A 16,544-nucleotide genomic window follows, 5' to 3' on the forward strand; every position below is an offset into this window, starting at 1 on the left:
GAAATCCTAAGTGAGTGATTTATGTTTGTAAAAGTTTCTTTAAATGCATTTGTAAAATGCATGATAGTTAAAACTTAAAGGAGTATGCAACATACATAAATAAATAAGGCTCCGTTTGGTAGGGCGTAAAACATTTTCCTGAAAAACAGTTGTCCTCTATTTTCAATTTTACATTGTTTGGTTTGCAAAGGAGTGTAAAACCATTTTCACTAGGAGTAAAATTGCTCTCCCAAAGATTGGAAACCCAATTTCCCTTCAAAATGAAGGGAAAACTGTTTTCCTTTCCTTTTCCTTATCTCTCTTGCACATTCCTCTCACTACCTGTTTACTTTCCCTTGCATTTTCCTTTCGTTTCATCATTTTCTTACATGGAACCAAACAACGGAAAACTAATTTTGGAATTATGTTTTCCATGAAAATCATTTTACACTGAAAATGTTTTACACCCAACCAAATGGAGCCTAAAAAAGAAAAAATCAGAGGAGAAAAAGACTAGCAAAATATTCGTACCAAAACATCAGCAACGGGTTTGCTTGTTGACATGACGCTGTTATAGCTTCCTGTATCGGTACAATGTTACTTGGTTCTTGTTCATGGAGATCGATGCTTCTTAAGGCAAGCAAAGAGAGCTGTTCTTGAATTAGTCACCGGTTGTTGTTGCTTTTTCAGACTAATTACAACTTTTTATTGAGTTAATAATAACTTGCAGACTTCTTTCTGATGTCTATCTGGTTCTGCACTGTAAACTGTCATGAAAAAAGATTAAGATACTAATTGAAATCAGGCAGATTTGTATTAATAAAAACTTTGTAGGATTAGAATATTCGATTAACGGTTAAGTTGGTTGTTTAATGATATGAAAAATATGGATAGATTGCAAAGAGGCAGACTTGGTTGCTAAAACTGTGCAAGAAGACCTGGTAAGCACAATTTTAAGACTTTTTAAGACTTTTTCTTTCAAATTAATGTCATGTATCTATCATGAGTGGATGGACATTATGTTTCTAAACTGATTTGTTAATGATAGAATTGTTTTTCAATGATAGAATTGCTATCAATTGATTTGTTAATTTCTTTTACACATAAATTATTAATGCCGTGGTCCTCGTGGATGACAATTAGCTTAGTTGGTTTAGCATTGCAGACATCACGTGATGAAAATCTTATTAAAAGCATTTTCACGGCATGTTCAAATAAAAATTATATTGAGGAACCTTTGTTACCCGGACTCTTCATTTTACCTCAAATACCCGTGTCGATCCGCGACACTCGGACATGCGTATAGATGCTTGAACACTTCATTTTGAACTAAAATCATGTAACTTTTTAACAAAATAGTTGGGGGTATGTGTCCGACATAGGTATCCGAGTCCGGGTAACATAGTGTTGAAAACTCTCGAAACACACAAAAATGTCTTTTCCCTTCAACTCAGTTTGCAGAATTGGACCATATCAATTCAAAAAAAAAAGATGGAGAACCCTGTGTTTTTGTAAGTCAAAGAATTTAGTAATCAAATGAAGGTAATCTTGTAAACATAAAACATCAATGTCCTTTTACTACAAATTCAGATTCAATGGTTTTCCTTCTTGAAGCTAACAGGAAATTGAAATGGATTGGAAGTGAAATAGGAAGGAAAAGATCAAACCATACAATAGGAAAAAAAGAAAGAATTATGTTTTTGGAAATAGGTTCAAGCAAACCTGCCATACTCGCACTCTCAGGGCCGTCAGGGGCATGCATGGAATAAAAACTCGGCCGAGTTAACTCGGCTCACCCGAGTTAATTGGGATTTTCAAGTTGGCGATACGATATTTGCCGATTTGTCACGCCGTTTATGTGTGGCCTGTTCCTTAAAAAAACTGAATAAAAACAAGCTAAACATCTCATAATCCCTAATTCACAATTTGGTTGCTTATAAATCTGTACAACAGAATGATAGCAGTTAGCACCAGAAATACTAAAATCGGGAAATGAATAACAAATTCATTGATTTAACAACCGCATTATGTTTGATACAAAGATATTTTTCCCCTACAACCACATCAAAAACGTAAGGGATAGATTCTAACATTTTGGCACGAACGACCCCAGATGACAGAACCGAAACCTAGCTTAGTTCCTTTTTACATGTACACTAGCTATGCTTGCTTTTGGTTTCGAATACAACATGGTCAGAAAGCATGCACCAAACTCAGACACATGAATTTACGTTGATTGAATTGACCAATATATTGCGCAGCAAAACTACGAATTCCCTTGCCAAAAAAAAAAAAAACTACGAATTCAGCAAAACTACAAATTCCTTTCTGCATCAACAGAGCCTGTACACTTGCTTACGTCCTCTGTAACAGCCTCAGAGCCATTAGCAGTACAGACATCAAACTTCCGCCTCTTTGCTGCCAATCGAGGCCTCAACTGCAAGAAGAAATGAAACCCGAGTTTATTACCAAACAGAATAAATCAATTTTTTTTCTGCAGCAACAAATAACCTTCCAGCCAAAGCACCATGTGAATATTTCTCACTACAAACTGGTAGTTCAAACCCAACTTTCCTACCCAACCTTCATGAATCAGCCTGATTCATGGAATTAAAACTCGGTCGTTCCGTAACGGATTTTGGATTTACCGTTCCGCGAAACCCCCGTTAAATAATGGTGCGACAAAAATCATATCTTTCTACCCGCATCGCCCGTTACATAACGGTGACTCGCCGCATTAGAACGCTTTTTTTGTTCCGTTACACCTTTCTTTTGTACAAATTGTACACAAAATATTTTAGTAATTAGTTATGTATTTTAAAAACAAGATATTTTGTATGATCATTTGTATGTCCCTCTAGCATTATAATGGGGTTTGTTAGATTCATTATCATCATTATTATCATTACCCCATTGCCTCAAAGAGGCTCCCGCAAGGAGCGGGGTAAGGGGGGTCGGGTGTGCGCAACCTTACCCCTGCAATGCCAGAGAGGTTGTTTCCAATTGATTTGGGGTTTGTTAGATTGTGTTGAAATAATGTTTTTTAAACTTAAGAGGTATAAACAAAGCTTAAACTTATTAATATGATTTTTTGAGAGAATTCACACCGCATTAGCCGAGATCCGTTCTATTTATCTGTTACAAGCGGTTTCCGCGATAACGCGATCGCGACCATATCCGCGATTTTTTTCTGTGGCCTGATTAGCCTCATAAGTCATACTGTCGCAGAGCTGGACAACACTTGCTGACGGTTTCAATGGGGAAGTATCAGACAGTTGTTGCTTATTCAATTGCAAACATCTGTCATGAGTCAACACGGATAAAATAATGTTCAACCCACCCCCCCCCCCCCCCCCCCCCCCCCCCACACACACACACAAAAAGCCATAGCCTAAAAGAGGCATTACGGTAACTGCGTTAATGATAGAATGGAAAGACAGAAGTATTTCAAATTCAAAAGAGCATGACATTCATGCCATTGTAAACATGCACTCTTTTTTCCCTTCAGATTGTCACAATTTACTCTTGCACTTCAATAAAAAAATTACAACTTCAGTCCTTATTGCTTGAAAAACAACAGCTAGCCTAATTCAAAATTTCAACCTCACTCTCCTAACCAAGACAATGTAGCCATAAATGTCAATGCAGAACACGGGAGAGCAAATTTTGGCACTCAATAGAAAGAAAGCCCAATGAACAGAAGAAAAGAAACCTGTACAGCTGTGCTTGAAAAGTATTCATTACTTCAGAACCCTAATTTGCCCATTAAGTAATCTATTTCAACCCTCATCTGCTTCATCCATTTACTCCTTAATTTAGCAATACTCACAAAAATTAAGGTGCAAGACATACAACCCTTTGCCACCTTATGCCCCTCCCTGAAAGGAAAAAAAGATTTATACAACACACCTCAGCAGGAAAAACAAAGGAAAGGTGTGAAAGCACCAAAGATACAATATATAAAGTACAACCCACCCACCACACCGCCCTCATCCAGAAAAGCTTTGATGTTGGAAAAGTGCAGTATGCAGATCTTTAAGCAAACACTCTATACCAATAAGATCAGAAAGGAATCAAAAAAGAAGTTTCCAACCCTTTCCAACTCTTCTTGTCACCAAGCAAGCTTAAAAGTTCCCAAATTCAAGCCTCAACTAGAGCAGATGAAGGGGCTAACGACTTAACGGTGCTAATCTGCACCCAATTATTCCTATTCCAACCTACTATACATTGACTGATAGACCTTGGTAAGTAAGTGCTCACTACCTTCACACCTGCACCCCAAGAAAAAAGAAAGAAATTTTAAAGTGCTAAGCAACCACCTCTAGCTCCTAAGTGGAAGGCTGCAAGGATCTGATTTAGAGAAAAATAATCACAAAGCCCTTATAAAACATAAGACAAAAATGAAGCACTACTGAACATAACTAAGCAAAGAACCATGAATAGGAGGTAGGAAAAACCAACAGGGAAGATGACAGAAAGGATATCCTAGCCCTCCCTCCCTCCCCTCCCCATCCCCAAAAGAAGAAAATGCTCTTCGAAACCATTCATAAACACGACTAAACGGAGGAACAACAGCACAATAAATAAGCATTTAAATGGACTTTTTCATGCGGGAAACTGACAGATTAAGCAATTAAACTTACCATTTCAATGTACTTCAATTGCTTAAGTACTTCTTCAGTTTCCAGTTCCTGAAACATTCCAGTTGTAAAAACTCAGATGAATATTAAAAGCATCCTCTGAAAAATTAAAGCTTTTCAGTCCAAAGAATCCAAACGTACAACTCCAAAATTCAATTAGACACGTAAAACAAAATGTGCATTCAAATAAACATATACAATCATATGCTATTGAAAGTCAACTGGGATAAAAAAAACAAAGAAGATTGGTGAACAAACTTCATTTTGCATAATGCTCAGTACCATACTTCAGATGTCCTAATTTTTTTTTCTAGTACCTTATTCACTACTACAACAAACAAAGAAGTTTATACAGATTTGATCGGGGTTTTCATAAGTTGGTCAATTAAGGATTGGATTTGGGAATGAGGTGTCTAAACACATCTAGTGAGGAAGTGGTTGTACAGGTTTACCACTGGACTTTCTTTTTTTTCTCTTTTAAGCTGGGTTTCTTTTGTAGATATCAGACCAAAGATATCTCCAGATTTTGATATTGAAGAGAATATCTGTTAAGAAAGATAATTTACCCGAAAAGATCATTATGATCACATCCAATTACATCCTAAAAGAAAGTCAACTCTTTTTCATGGGAATATACCCATCACATTCATAGATCTCTTTTGAACTCAATCCAGAAACAAGAGATGTCTTTTTTCCTTGATTAAATTTTGATTAGTTGTTGAGAGTTGAGACATAGAGTTGTGGACGAACTCTTGGGAAAAAGAGCATGCATTTCAATTTTTTCCTAGCTTTATCAATTACCTCACACCTTCTACTGTTTCACAATTTATTGTAAGGAAGGCCTTGAAACTTCCATTTAAAAAGGAATCTACATGAGAAGGAGCAAAAGCAATGTAGCCTCTTTATACAAATTCCTAGATTCTCACGTTTTCACTGATTTATCCTTTCTAAAATATTCAGTTTGTTGGTTCCAAGGTGCCAATTTCATTGTACATTATTTGGAAAACTCACAACTCGTCTGGAACTTCTGTTCGAAAGAAACTAACATGGAGCTGGTGACATGGCCACTTGTAAGAAAACCCATATCTTATTTTTTTTCACTGATCTAGCTATCTGATTCTTCTACCTACTTCTCTTGAAAAATCTTCTATAACAACTCACAGAATACACTAAACCCAGCAATTCCCACTATTTCTGTACGGAAAGTAGTTTTGATTAACTAAACAGCTTGATAATCCGAGGAACTGGTGGTGATGGCCAACTAGATCCTATCTGATAATGTTGGAAACAGTGTCACAAAGGTGAAGAATATGTTCTCATCTCCTCCTTCATTATGAAATTAGTCATTAGTGGTACTTTATGATGCGTGGATTTTACTTAAAAAGGGAGTTCAAGTGCTCTACCTTTTTTTATGCGCCACGTGATCAGGAGAAGCAATGTAGCAAACAACATTGGAACTTCGAAGTTGTGCGTTTAAAGAGGTGATTTGAGTGCTTCGTTTGGGATTATGATTTGTATCTTCCGTAATAAGGCTAGTAGATAGAGAATTAGAGATGGTATGTATTTTATTATGTTCCTGCCCTCTCTGTAATATGTTGAATCAGGTCTTTTTCCTACTTGTTGCTTTCAGTATACCAACGGCAACTGGCATGCTTCTAGTTCTGTTCTTCTTAAAGAGTGTGCCTTGTCCTCTAACAGTATTACTGTACTGTATTGTGTTTTTTCACAATCTTTCTGTCTTTGACAACACAAACAAAAAAAGGAATGGAAACTCATACTCTCTTTCACTACAATATGTACACTAGGAGACTACTATTCTAGTATTGTTGAAGAGGGAGTTGCAAAAAGAAACATGATTTAGAGAAATCACACATTATATTTCACTCAGAGGCACAGCTGAAGAGGAAAACAAGATAATAGCATCATACTGCCCATTTCCATGACACAAACAAGACCTTAAAACCTTCATCTATCAAGTATCAACATATAAAGATATGCAAAGGAAATCAACCGCCACAAAAAGACGAAGAAAGCCACGTACTAGGTGTGATAGAAATGACTGATTAGCCTGGTACAGAGGTATTGATAGATGCAAAGCTATTCTTACCTGAGGTACAGAGCAATCAGCATGCGAAGGATCCCAAAGAACAGAACGAAAACAATCCCATTTGTCAGTCTGGATCTCAAACAGAGGAGCCCTGCATGCAAAAGACTCGTTGAGTAGGCTCAATAAACAAGGATGGTACCAACAAGCAAGTATCAAGAAATTAAGAGTCCTCTATGCAAACAATGTAGACAAGTTGAACAGAAAAGCACATTGAACAATAATATAAATAACATAAAAAAAACAAGTTTCAAGCCCCAATGAAAGCACCGAATATGTGGAAACCAGAGTAACCAAATTCTAGAAAGCTAATCTATCCTGGTGTTGAACAACAATGTCAGATATATAATAGCTTGTTTTCAGTGGTAAGTTTTACAGCATCCCCCTCTTTTTTGTTACTATACAAGGTGTGCAATTTCAAAAATATCAGACCAATGCCTTTTGATGCTTCAAGAATAATACAGATTAGCTATGTTTCAGCTCGATGAATGTCTCCCAAAGTGTATTACGATTAGTGAGCCCACAAAGACAACAGTGTCACCTATGATATAAAGGGGTCCATTGTCCAACGTACATCGAAGCTGATAGCACGGATTGAACATACATCACCTATCCCATTTCGAATAAAATCTTGTCAACTAACCCTATGAACACCTTCTCAAGTCTCTTTGGCATCTTTGCTAACATAAATGAAGTGTCTTTTAATTTTCTACATTTTACAAGTTCAAATAAAATTGGCCAATCTAGATGAGTAGCTCTTTAGCAAGGTTGATCCATGAATCCATCCCCTTTTGGGAACAGAGGAAGAGCTTAACTTTCCATCCCACGAGCCTCTTTTGTAGTCCCTCAAAATTTTAACAAAAATAGGTTCAATTTAAAAGGAGCCCCAAAGGAAGACTCATACATGGCCGTAGCAAAACATATACTTCCCCCGTTTTTAAATACTCGCAACGTTTGGACTTTTTACACTATTCATATAATCTACTTTGACTAATCTTGGTGCTTTTATATAAAATAAAACATAGTCATGTAGGATCTTGTTAGATTCGTCACAATGTGTATTTTCAAAATATCAACTTTTTATATTTTTTGCATAAAAAGAAATTAAGATATAAATGAACAAAGTAGTGCATTGACATGCGTGAAAGTAACAAACGTTGCGAGTATTAAAAAACGGAGGAAGTACTTCATAACTGAAAGTTCAACAAAGAATGCAGCAAGAGCACCAAAAAATAAGATGAATCACAAATACGAAATTCAATACTAAGACCTAGACCTGGTTATTGGACAGGGTAGTCCAATGGATATAGGGTTAGGGTCAAGTTAATATGGTTTTTATTGGGCAGGGCTCTTATTGGACAGGGCCTTTATTGGACAGGGTCATTATAGGGTCAAACTTATACTACAATTATTTTGAAAATTAAAATAGTAATGATACAAAAAATTACGCGTATAGCTTCGTATTTACTTGTACTTGCACATGGCTCTTTCATTTTTCATTTTTCATTGCTCGTTTATTGACCCGCCCATTAATGACCCGCTATTGACCCGCGACCCGCTTTTGACCCGCCCATTATCGACCCGCTAAAAATGACCCTTTCAATACCCGACCCTCTTTTGACCCGCACTGACCCTGACCCGCCCCGCCCGATAACCAGGTCTACTAAGACCCATGATCCTCTCCAAGGTTCCAATATCACAAAGAGAGCTCAAGAACAAAGTAACCCATATTTCTCTAGTTAGGTTTGCAGAAAATTTAACCTCATGTCAGCAATGAAGTAGATGAGAGGCAACAAGCTGTTGGCAGTGAGCTGTTCTTGATACAAATTCTTTTAACAGATTCATGGCAGCTGCTTTAGTCACTAAATTACTCAGATATATCAGCATGATACTAAAAATATTGTGACGAAAAGCCTTGATTTTGACACAGCTCTGAGGAACCAGCAATCGCTAGTTCTCCTAAACACTAAACCATGGAAATGATAGAATTTCAGCATGCACAGTTCTTCCCCTTTTTATAGCCAGCTGATTATAGAGTTTTCTCGGATCTCCCTTAGTGCACGGAATACAAACATTGGTGTCCCAAAGTATCTATTTATGCCTAGAAAAACAGTAACCTCTATAGACAATTAGACATTCACTTGATTGGCAACTAGCTACATAAATTCACCAAACCAGAAACCCAACCAAGAACTTTTCCTACTGCAATCACTAATGTAATTGCAAATTATCAGACACCACAGCAAACATACAAGTAAAGAATCATCCTGTGTTTCTAGCTTACAACTTGGAATCTTCCAACCAAGCATCTAAAGACAGCATCTGTCCACCTAAAAATCCTTAGCAATGATCACGATTACACTTGGTAATTGGTATCCACTCATAAGACTCTAGTGCACAGTGCCAGTCAGTGGCCCCTACTCAAGTCCTTCATAAGTCATAACAAAGAAGAAAGCCAACTATATCTATCTCTTTAGAAGCAAACCAAAAATGGTGAGCTGGAAAATCCGATAATAGTTGATTTGTTGTACTAATAGAACGTTGAGGTCCAATTAAGTTATTATCTCACAAATTCGAAGATGGTGCACTATGTTACTCGGACTCGGGTACGGGTGTTGGACACGGGTACGGATCCGAGTGTCGGACTCGAAAAAATCAAAATTTGAAGGCACGGGGACCCTGTCCTAAATTAAAAATTAAGACACGGGTACGGGGATATGGAAAATAAATATATATATATATATATATATATATATATATATATATATATATATATATATATATATATATATATATATATATAAATTTTAAATAGAAAAAAAAGAAATAAATAAAAGTTAGCCTTAAATTAAGGATAAAAACTAACAAGTTACGGTTTATTTAAATATTCCTTTTTGAATACAGTACACCCCATACTTTCCACCAAAAATAGAAAGTCTAACTGTACTACAACTCTGCAAGAGGACAAAAAATTGAAGTATTGTGATTTTGTGATTCACGTGTATATTTTCAAGAAGTCTGCAACAAGCCAACAAAACATAAATTGTCCAAAAATCAAGAACAGAGGCCACCGCTATCGGCTCTCTCATTGCCGCCGCCGAGTACCAACGGCGGGGTGGTCGACAAAAATTACACTAACAGATTCGGAATTTCGTTTCTAATAAAAGCCCCAAATTTTCAACGAGAATAGGTAATCTTCAACCCAATTAACAGATCTAGGGTTTGAAAATCGAAAAAAAGTAAAAATAAATTGATTCTCCCTCTTCCTTTTAGCTGCCGTGTCCGACAGACCACAAGTATCCGGTGCGGATTCCGTACCGGGATCCTTGTCGCGTCGGGTCGACCCGGGTACGACGGCTATATTGCCGTGTCGAAGTAACATAGATGGTGCACATGCCTAAAGGAAAAGAAAGCACCAAACAAGATTCAACATTTCATATTACCTGCGCCACTTTCCACATATAGTTCCATCAATGCTATCTCCCATACCAACAATGACATCTCTACACTGAAGCCAATTACCAATAAAGGCCTTACGATGCTTGCCAGAAGTTGGTCCCTGAGGAGACGATATTTGGAATTATTTTCAGTAAATCATACAAGACAAACCAATGACAATGTAAATTGAAATTTTGTAAGCCTCACCAGCAAATGAACCGGTTGCAATGGATCCAACTCCATTGGTTCAGGAAAGACAGTGCCTCTCCTGCAGCAAACCAAAAGCACATATAACATCTTGCATAGGAATAACAACTTCACTAAAAAAATAACACCAATAAGTCCTAAAATTGAGAAGAATGGCAAGGTATTGAAGGTTTGGAGCTGCAAGCACATTATTTGATTTTCCTAGCAAGATTGAAAAGAATTTGAGCTATATTCATTTTCAGGGAGCAAATATTTCTCAGGCTCAACCAAACAAAAAATGTGCACTTGTATCACAAAAATCATGCGCACTGGAAATGATAAAATTGTAGTTCAAATTTTTAGTTGCCTATGCCTATACCTGCAATGCACATATAATCTCCAATTTACAAGCATTCCTTATTGACTAGTGTTTGAGAATGAAATCTCTAACCTCTAGTCCCAGAGATCCAAGCAATGGTATATCTGTCTTTCTCTCCCAGTCTCCCCCAGCCCAACTTCGGAATCTAGAGGGTGTTAGTTGTGGAAAACATTATCCATTTCTCCATCCTTTGTTTGCTAGAATTACAAAATTAAAACAAAAGAATTGAGAGTATGATACATGTAGTCAAGCACACACTTCACCTCTCCCCATGTCCATTTTCTCTTCCTCTCTCTCTTCCCCCATTAGCTCCCCCCCCCCCCCGATGGAAAGCTTACTCTCCCCCTCCACTACGACATCTGGTGTCACCCATATATAAAAGGAGGGCAAATGACAAAAAGTCTATGTCCTCAAGCTACCTAATAGTTTATCCTCCCCTTCCCCCCCTTTCCATGGAAAGCTTACTCTCCCCTTCCACTAAGACGTTATGTCACCTATATATAAAAGGAGGGCAAATGACAAAAAGTCTTATGTCCTCAAGCTATCTAGTAGTTTATCTACAAAATCAAGAGAAGTCAAGTGACACTCACAAGCTAAAACTTGACTCGCGCTTATACAAAAACCTAATAAGGAACTTGAATCCTTGTCACGGGAGAAGCTATCCCCTCAAAAATCCGTTGGTCATCTTATGAAGAAATTGATCTAACCCATAACCTTATTAAGTAAAACTCAATGGTTCCAATATTCTCTTCCTATTTTCAAAATATTACGTTAAAAGAATATGGAGTCTCTTAGAAATTCGAAACAAATACTTCTTGAAGGAATCTGTTACAAGTTTTCGATAGTTTGGCATAACATTTTTAAACAGTATGTTGATCTTTTCTTCAATTTACAATAATTTCACGTTGTAATGCCCCTCAAACAAGGTTAAGGTAGGATTAGGAAAGGCTTCAAATGCATGGAATGACAGCTGCCCAGGCCTTGCAATTAACCAAAGGCCTGGTCTAATTTAACCCAACACCACCTTCAAAAATCTCCTACTTCACTAGATCACCTGATATGGAAAAGATCGTTGAAGGTGAAAGAGAAAACCAAGCTTTACTCAATCTATTCCATGTCAACTCATATACCTGGGATAAACTTCTATTTGGATGGTTTGTCATGTAAGTGTCATGTATTCAAATTCAATAAAAGAAAAACCTGGAGCTCTTGGGACTAAAAGAAAATAAATATTCCCTCCACCTTTTTTGTCCTACCCACTTCCCTTGTTGGGATTCTTTGCTCCTACAAAGTACAAACATCTACTGTTTCTTTCAGAAAAGCTAACCACATTACTCCAACGCCCCGCCATTAACCCTTGTTCCTTGCTATCTCTCCAAAAGCAAGTGGGAAGAACACACAAAAAACTTTAAAAAGCGAGTACAAACCCTTGATTTTGAAGAAGCTTTATCATCACTGATTAACTGGTTTACACAGTTTCAAGTTAAACGCTACAAGCTTGCCAAAGGAACCCTTCCCCGTATTTGAATGATCTATGCCATCTTTATCCTCCTTCTCAAAGACACAAGCACTTCTTTTGTCTTACAAGGTAGAACTCAAAAAATCCTAAAGGAGTAGAAAAATACCACATAACAACACACAAGGAAATAAGAACAAGAGCCAATTGGGTAATCAGAATTACAGAGATTTTTGGCTGGAGATTTCTTCCACTTTCTCAAATTGAGTATGAAAAAATATTAGCAAGCATGGAGGGCATCTGAATGGACCAATAACCTAAATCCAAATAGCATAGCAGTAAGATTCCATACCCTGAATGGCCACAAAACTACCCCACTTCTTCAAGCAAATAGAAAAGGCATCTGAAGATAAGCTCAACGAACCTGCATACCCTAAACCAATTAAACTTCTCAAAATATCTACTACTAGCGCTACATAGGTAACATGTCATCCCACAGACATTCACACTTCTTCTGAATGGTTGAAGTTAAGCTAAGAATCTGTGACAATTTCCACTCTTCTCAGATTTCATAAACCCAAAAACTCAACAAAGAACTTCGGACTGAAAGCAGCATGAGATTTCTCTAGCAATTCCCGCCCTAAAACAACGAAGGTTCTCATTGCAGAACCTACCAACAGAATAACCAAGCAACATGGCTAAAGAAGAAATGAAGCCCTCCCAAACACGATCTACAAAGGTAACATAAAAGTTCTCCCCTGTAAAGAAACTTCATGGATAAATGGTTTGTATTAATTGGCCATAAATACATCAAAATCTGCATGTGTGCCACATTGTTCGTCATGCTCTTCTCTATGACCTACTTTCATAGAGTTAACTAAATTACCTAGTGCCTGTAGTAAGCACCTCCTCTCCCTAACCACAAAAGAACCCTCGAATGGGAAAAATCACGGACCCATGCCTTTTCGAAGCAAACTGTAAAGATGTTGAGTATAACCGTGACCATAAAGATATCCAAGGGACCCCGACAGACACCCTAACTAAATTGTATCTTAGTACCTCTTGGTGAAAAAAAGACATTCTTCAATGCACGATGGCATGCAAAGAAAAAGGTCCTAAACGCAACCCATTCACTTACCTATTAAAGGTTATAATTGCTAGACAAAACCCTCAAAGAGAAAAAGGTTACAATACAATCGTGTCAATGTGTCATGAAGATGCATAAAGAAAAATTCCTGGAACATACCTTGCAACAGGGCCACACCATTCAGGCACAAATGCTTGGAATCCTTTACCAACCCGGACACCAGTTATGTAAGGTTGAGAATCATTTAACATCAGTGCTATTGGACTGAAATCTCCTTCAGATGACACAGAACCTTTACCAGTTCTGATAATTGATGACCTTCTAATGGCTCTCTCTTTTAACAAGTTATGCTTCTTTTTAGAGCAAGGTTGACAATACCAATCATCATCGGGAATCTTCTTTATGCATGGATTGAAACAAGATATATGGAATGCTTTCTCACACTCATCACAAATTAGCAGGTCTATGGCCGTACCAACTACACCGCAAACATTACAAGTGCGAGAACAACTGCTTCCACTACATGAAGGAGCATCTTCCTCAGAAAGACCAGATCTGTTTGACTCATAATTAGACAACAACCCATGACTCCGAAGAATAGAAACACAAAGACCTTTAACTGATAGCGATTTGTCGTTTCCCATCACATCTACAACAAGTGCACCAGAGGATGAACACTCATCAGTTTCATCAACTTTACTCTTCAATGGAGAAGAACCACTATCCACATTAAGCAACGACGACGAACAACTATCATCTATGCTATACAAATCAAAACCCTTGTTCCTCTTTTCTTTTGCATCAAAACCACGGTCCTCGGTCACATAACCATCAATTGCTTCTGAAGTTGTCAATGGCTGCTCTATTGAAGAAACCCTAGTACCCTCCCTTTCATTCAACCCTCTTTTAATAGGTGATGAATTTTCCGAGACCATAAGTGTAAAATTAGTGGGTGCACTCTTTTGATGTTTCCTTCGTTCATAGACATAAGCAATATTATCAGGTGACAGGGTTGGGAAAACAGGATTAGGGTTCTTTTGAATCCTCTTTCTTTGATAAACAAAATTAGGGGCAGAACTTTCAGATGTAATGCTGAGACCTGATAACTGTGAACAACTCTGAATATGATGATTCAACACCCCTACACCACCATCAACTGCATTCCCCGTCTCGGGTTTCGAATCCATCTGCCATTGTTCAACACCCAATGAAATTGATATTCTCATCTCATTGTACTCAAATTCGTTTCAGAACGGTATTTAATTAACCATGTAATCTCACCAAAAAAAAAAACATAAAAAAGAACAAGTTAAGTAAAACAAAAAAAAAGGGGGGGTGGGGGGAATTTATTAACTTACCACTCTTTGAAACCCTAGAAATTGCTGCTTATCAATTCAATCAATCAAAAAAACCCAGATTTTTCTCCCTGTTTCCAATCAATTCTCGTTCAATCTAAAGATTCTAGAATTTGCATTTCCTGGAAAAAGTGATTCTAGAATTGCAAACCCATGAATAAATCTGAGACCTAACTTCAATGCATAATTTGCACAAATAAAATTGTAAAACAGCAAGAAAATTAGCACATGAAAAATGTCAAAGAAATTACTTAAGAGTGGGGGTTAAATTTGCATGAAATTGAATAGCAGAAGTAGAACTGTTGATCGTCAGAAATTGAAGAGCAGAGGAGAGAGAAAGAGAGGTACTGTGAGGCACGTTAAGGGTGGTGGTGGTGGTGGTGGTGGTGGTGGTAGGCTGCCTGGGCTGTTGTGGTGGAGGGAAATGGGGAAAAAGGGACAGAACTACTGATATTTGTGCACAGACCAAAAACACATTACAGGGTAACAGCAAAAACAAATAAAGCACTAAACCAACTTGGGAGAAAAATGACACGAAAACTTGAAAAGTGTTCGATGAAAGAGGGCTTTGTTCTCCTCGGCTTATTTTTATCGCTTATGAGATCAGATCAGACTAGATCGGAACAAATAAAAACACTCGTAGAAAACATTCAGATCAGATTAGACCAGGTCAAGTCAGAGTGGAAACTAGAAAAATCAGACCAAATCGGGTGGAGAGGACAAGACATGTGTACTTAAGTGTTTGACTCTACTATTTTGTGAAAAAGATCAAAGTTTTGGATTAAAAAAGTAAGTGGCATATCCACGTTAGGAGATATGTGTGTTAAGAATCTTACATGATTACTTGAGGTGAAATAAAGAGTTCAGATAACATACGATACGACTAAATAACAAATAGAGTGTGCTTAACATCAAGAAGTGTTCGACACAAGTATGGAGTCGGAGTATGTATTTCTGTAAGTGTTTGACTCGACTATTTTGTGAAAAATGTCATATCTTTGGCTCAAAAATAAGTGTCATATCCATGTCAGGAGATAGCGTATTGTGAATCCGACATGATTACTTGAGGTGAAATGAAGAGTCCAGATAACATACGATACGACTAAATACAAAATAACAAATAGAGTTTGCCTAACATCTCTCATAAAATCACAAATTTGACAATGTTACGACGAAAAGTTAGTTGGGTAGACTATGCTAGATATTGTACGGGCTAAGAGACGCCCCCATGGAGTCATGTTGGAACGACCATTACAAGATACAGTAAACTACTCATCACGTTTTGAGTCATGTCGTACCGGTACCTGGAATGTAAGTGTTACCCAAAGTCGTTTGGCACAAGCCACAACAACCTACCAACTAAGTAATGTCATTTACAACATCCTATTTCATTTTTGTTTAGAAAATAGAAATTGTGCCAAACAACCTACCAACTAAGTAATGTCATTTACAACATCCTATTTCACTTTTGTTTAGAAAATAGAAAAGTCCAAGTATCAACATGTGTGTGCACATAAACACACCAACAACAACGCATAAATTAATACATTCGAAAATACTGAAGTGCTTGTTCATAATGTTGATGATCATCTTTGAGCTAAGAAAGGTTTGGTGCAATTGAGCCTACAATTATGATTGAAATATGCTCAATTCTTTGACATCTCAAAACCTGTGGTAAATGGTAACTAGTATTGAAAACAGTGGCGAATCTAGAAAGTGTAGGTAGTAAAGTCACTACTTAAAAATTAATGAAAAAATAGCTACAGTAAAGTTGTCTTTTAAATAATGAAAGTTAACTAAAATTAGGTTCTTTTTTGGGGGGGGGGGGGGGAGGGGGGGGAATGGGGCCACGTGACCCCCACTTAAACCCCCTATATCCGTCACTGATTGAAAAGGAACACAATGAACTTTGGTAGAACC

At 37.3% G+C, this 16,544-nt stretch overlaps 1 protein-coding gene across 3 annotated transcripts; it reads right to left on the minus strand.

Annotated features, from left to right (window-relative positions):
* Positions 1 to 1,956: 1,956 nt before the first annotated feature.
* On the minus strand, positions 1,957 to 15,174 carry LOC110799488 (uncharacterized). 3 transcript variants are annotated; one of them, XM_056836395.1, is made up of 7 exons: positions 14,876 to 15,173; positions 13,429 to 14,456; positions 10,369 to 10,429; positions 10,167 to 10,282; positions 6,727 to 6,817; positions 4,623 to 4,670; positions 1,957 to 2,416 (listed from the first exon to the last, which is right to left on the minus strand). In XM_056836395.1, the coding sequence occupies exons 2-7, from the start codon at positions 14,454 to 14,456 to the stop codon at positions 2,294 to 2,296; spliced, it is 1,467 nt and encodes a 488-aa protein (XP_056692373.1). In that variant the 5' UTR covers positions 14,876 to 15,173; the 3' UTR covers positions 1,957 to 2,293. The 3 variants fall into 3 exon arrangements, with proteins under 3 accessions (XP_056692373.1, XP_021860448.2, XP_021860447.2); XM_022004756.2 differs by having other exon boundaries at positions 14,628 to 15,172; XM_022004755.2 differs by having other exon boundaries at positions 13,429 to 15,174.
* Positions 15,175 to 16,544: the final 1,370 nt, after the last annotated feature.

This window comes from Spinacia oleracea, chromosome 2 (assembly GCF_020520425.1).
Source record: "Spinacia oleracea cultivar Varoflay chromosome 2, BTI_SOV_V1, whole genome shotgun sequence".
Taxonomy (NCBI): Eukaryota; Viridiplantae; Streptophyta; class Magnoliopsida; order Caryophyllales; family Amaranthaceae; genus Spinacia; species Spinacia oleracea.

What these genes read in the sequence shown, in the direction of transcription:
- LOC110799488 (XM_022004755.2), bottom strand. Translation starts at nt 14,495, where the DNA reads ATGAGAATATCAATTTCATTGGGTGTTGAACAATGGCAGATGGATTCG. An exon ending in ATATGTGGAAAGTGGCGCAG is followed by an intron (nt 6,818 to 10,166) that starts GTAATATGAAAT and finishes TTTTGCATGCAG; the next exon opens with GGCTCCTCTGTTTGAGATCC. An exon ending in AATTGAAGTACATTGAAATG is followed by an intron (nt 2,417 to 4,622) that starts GTAAGTTTAATT and finishes TTCTTCTTGCAG; the next exon opens with TTGAGGCCTCGATTGGCAGC.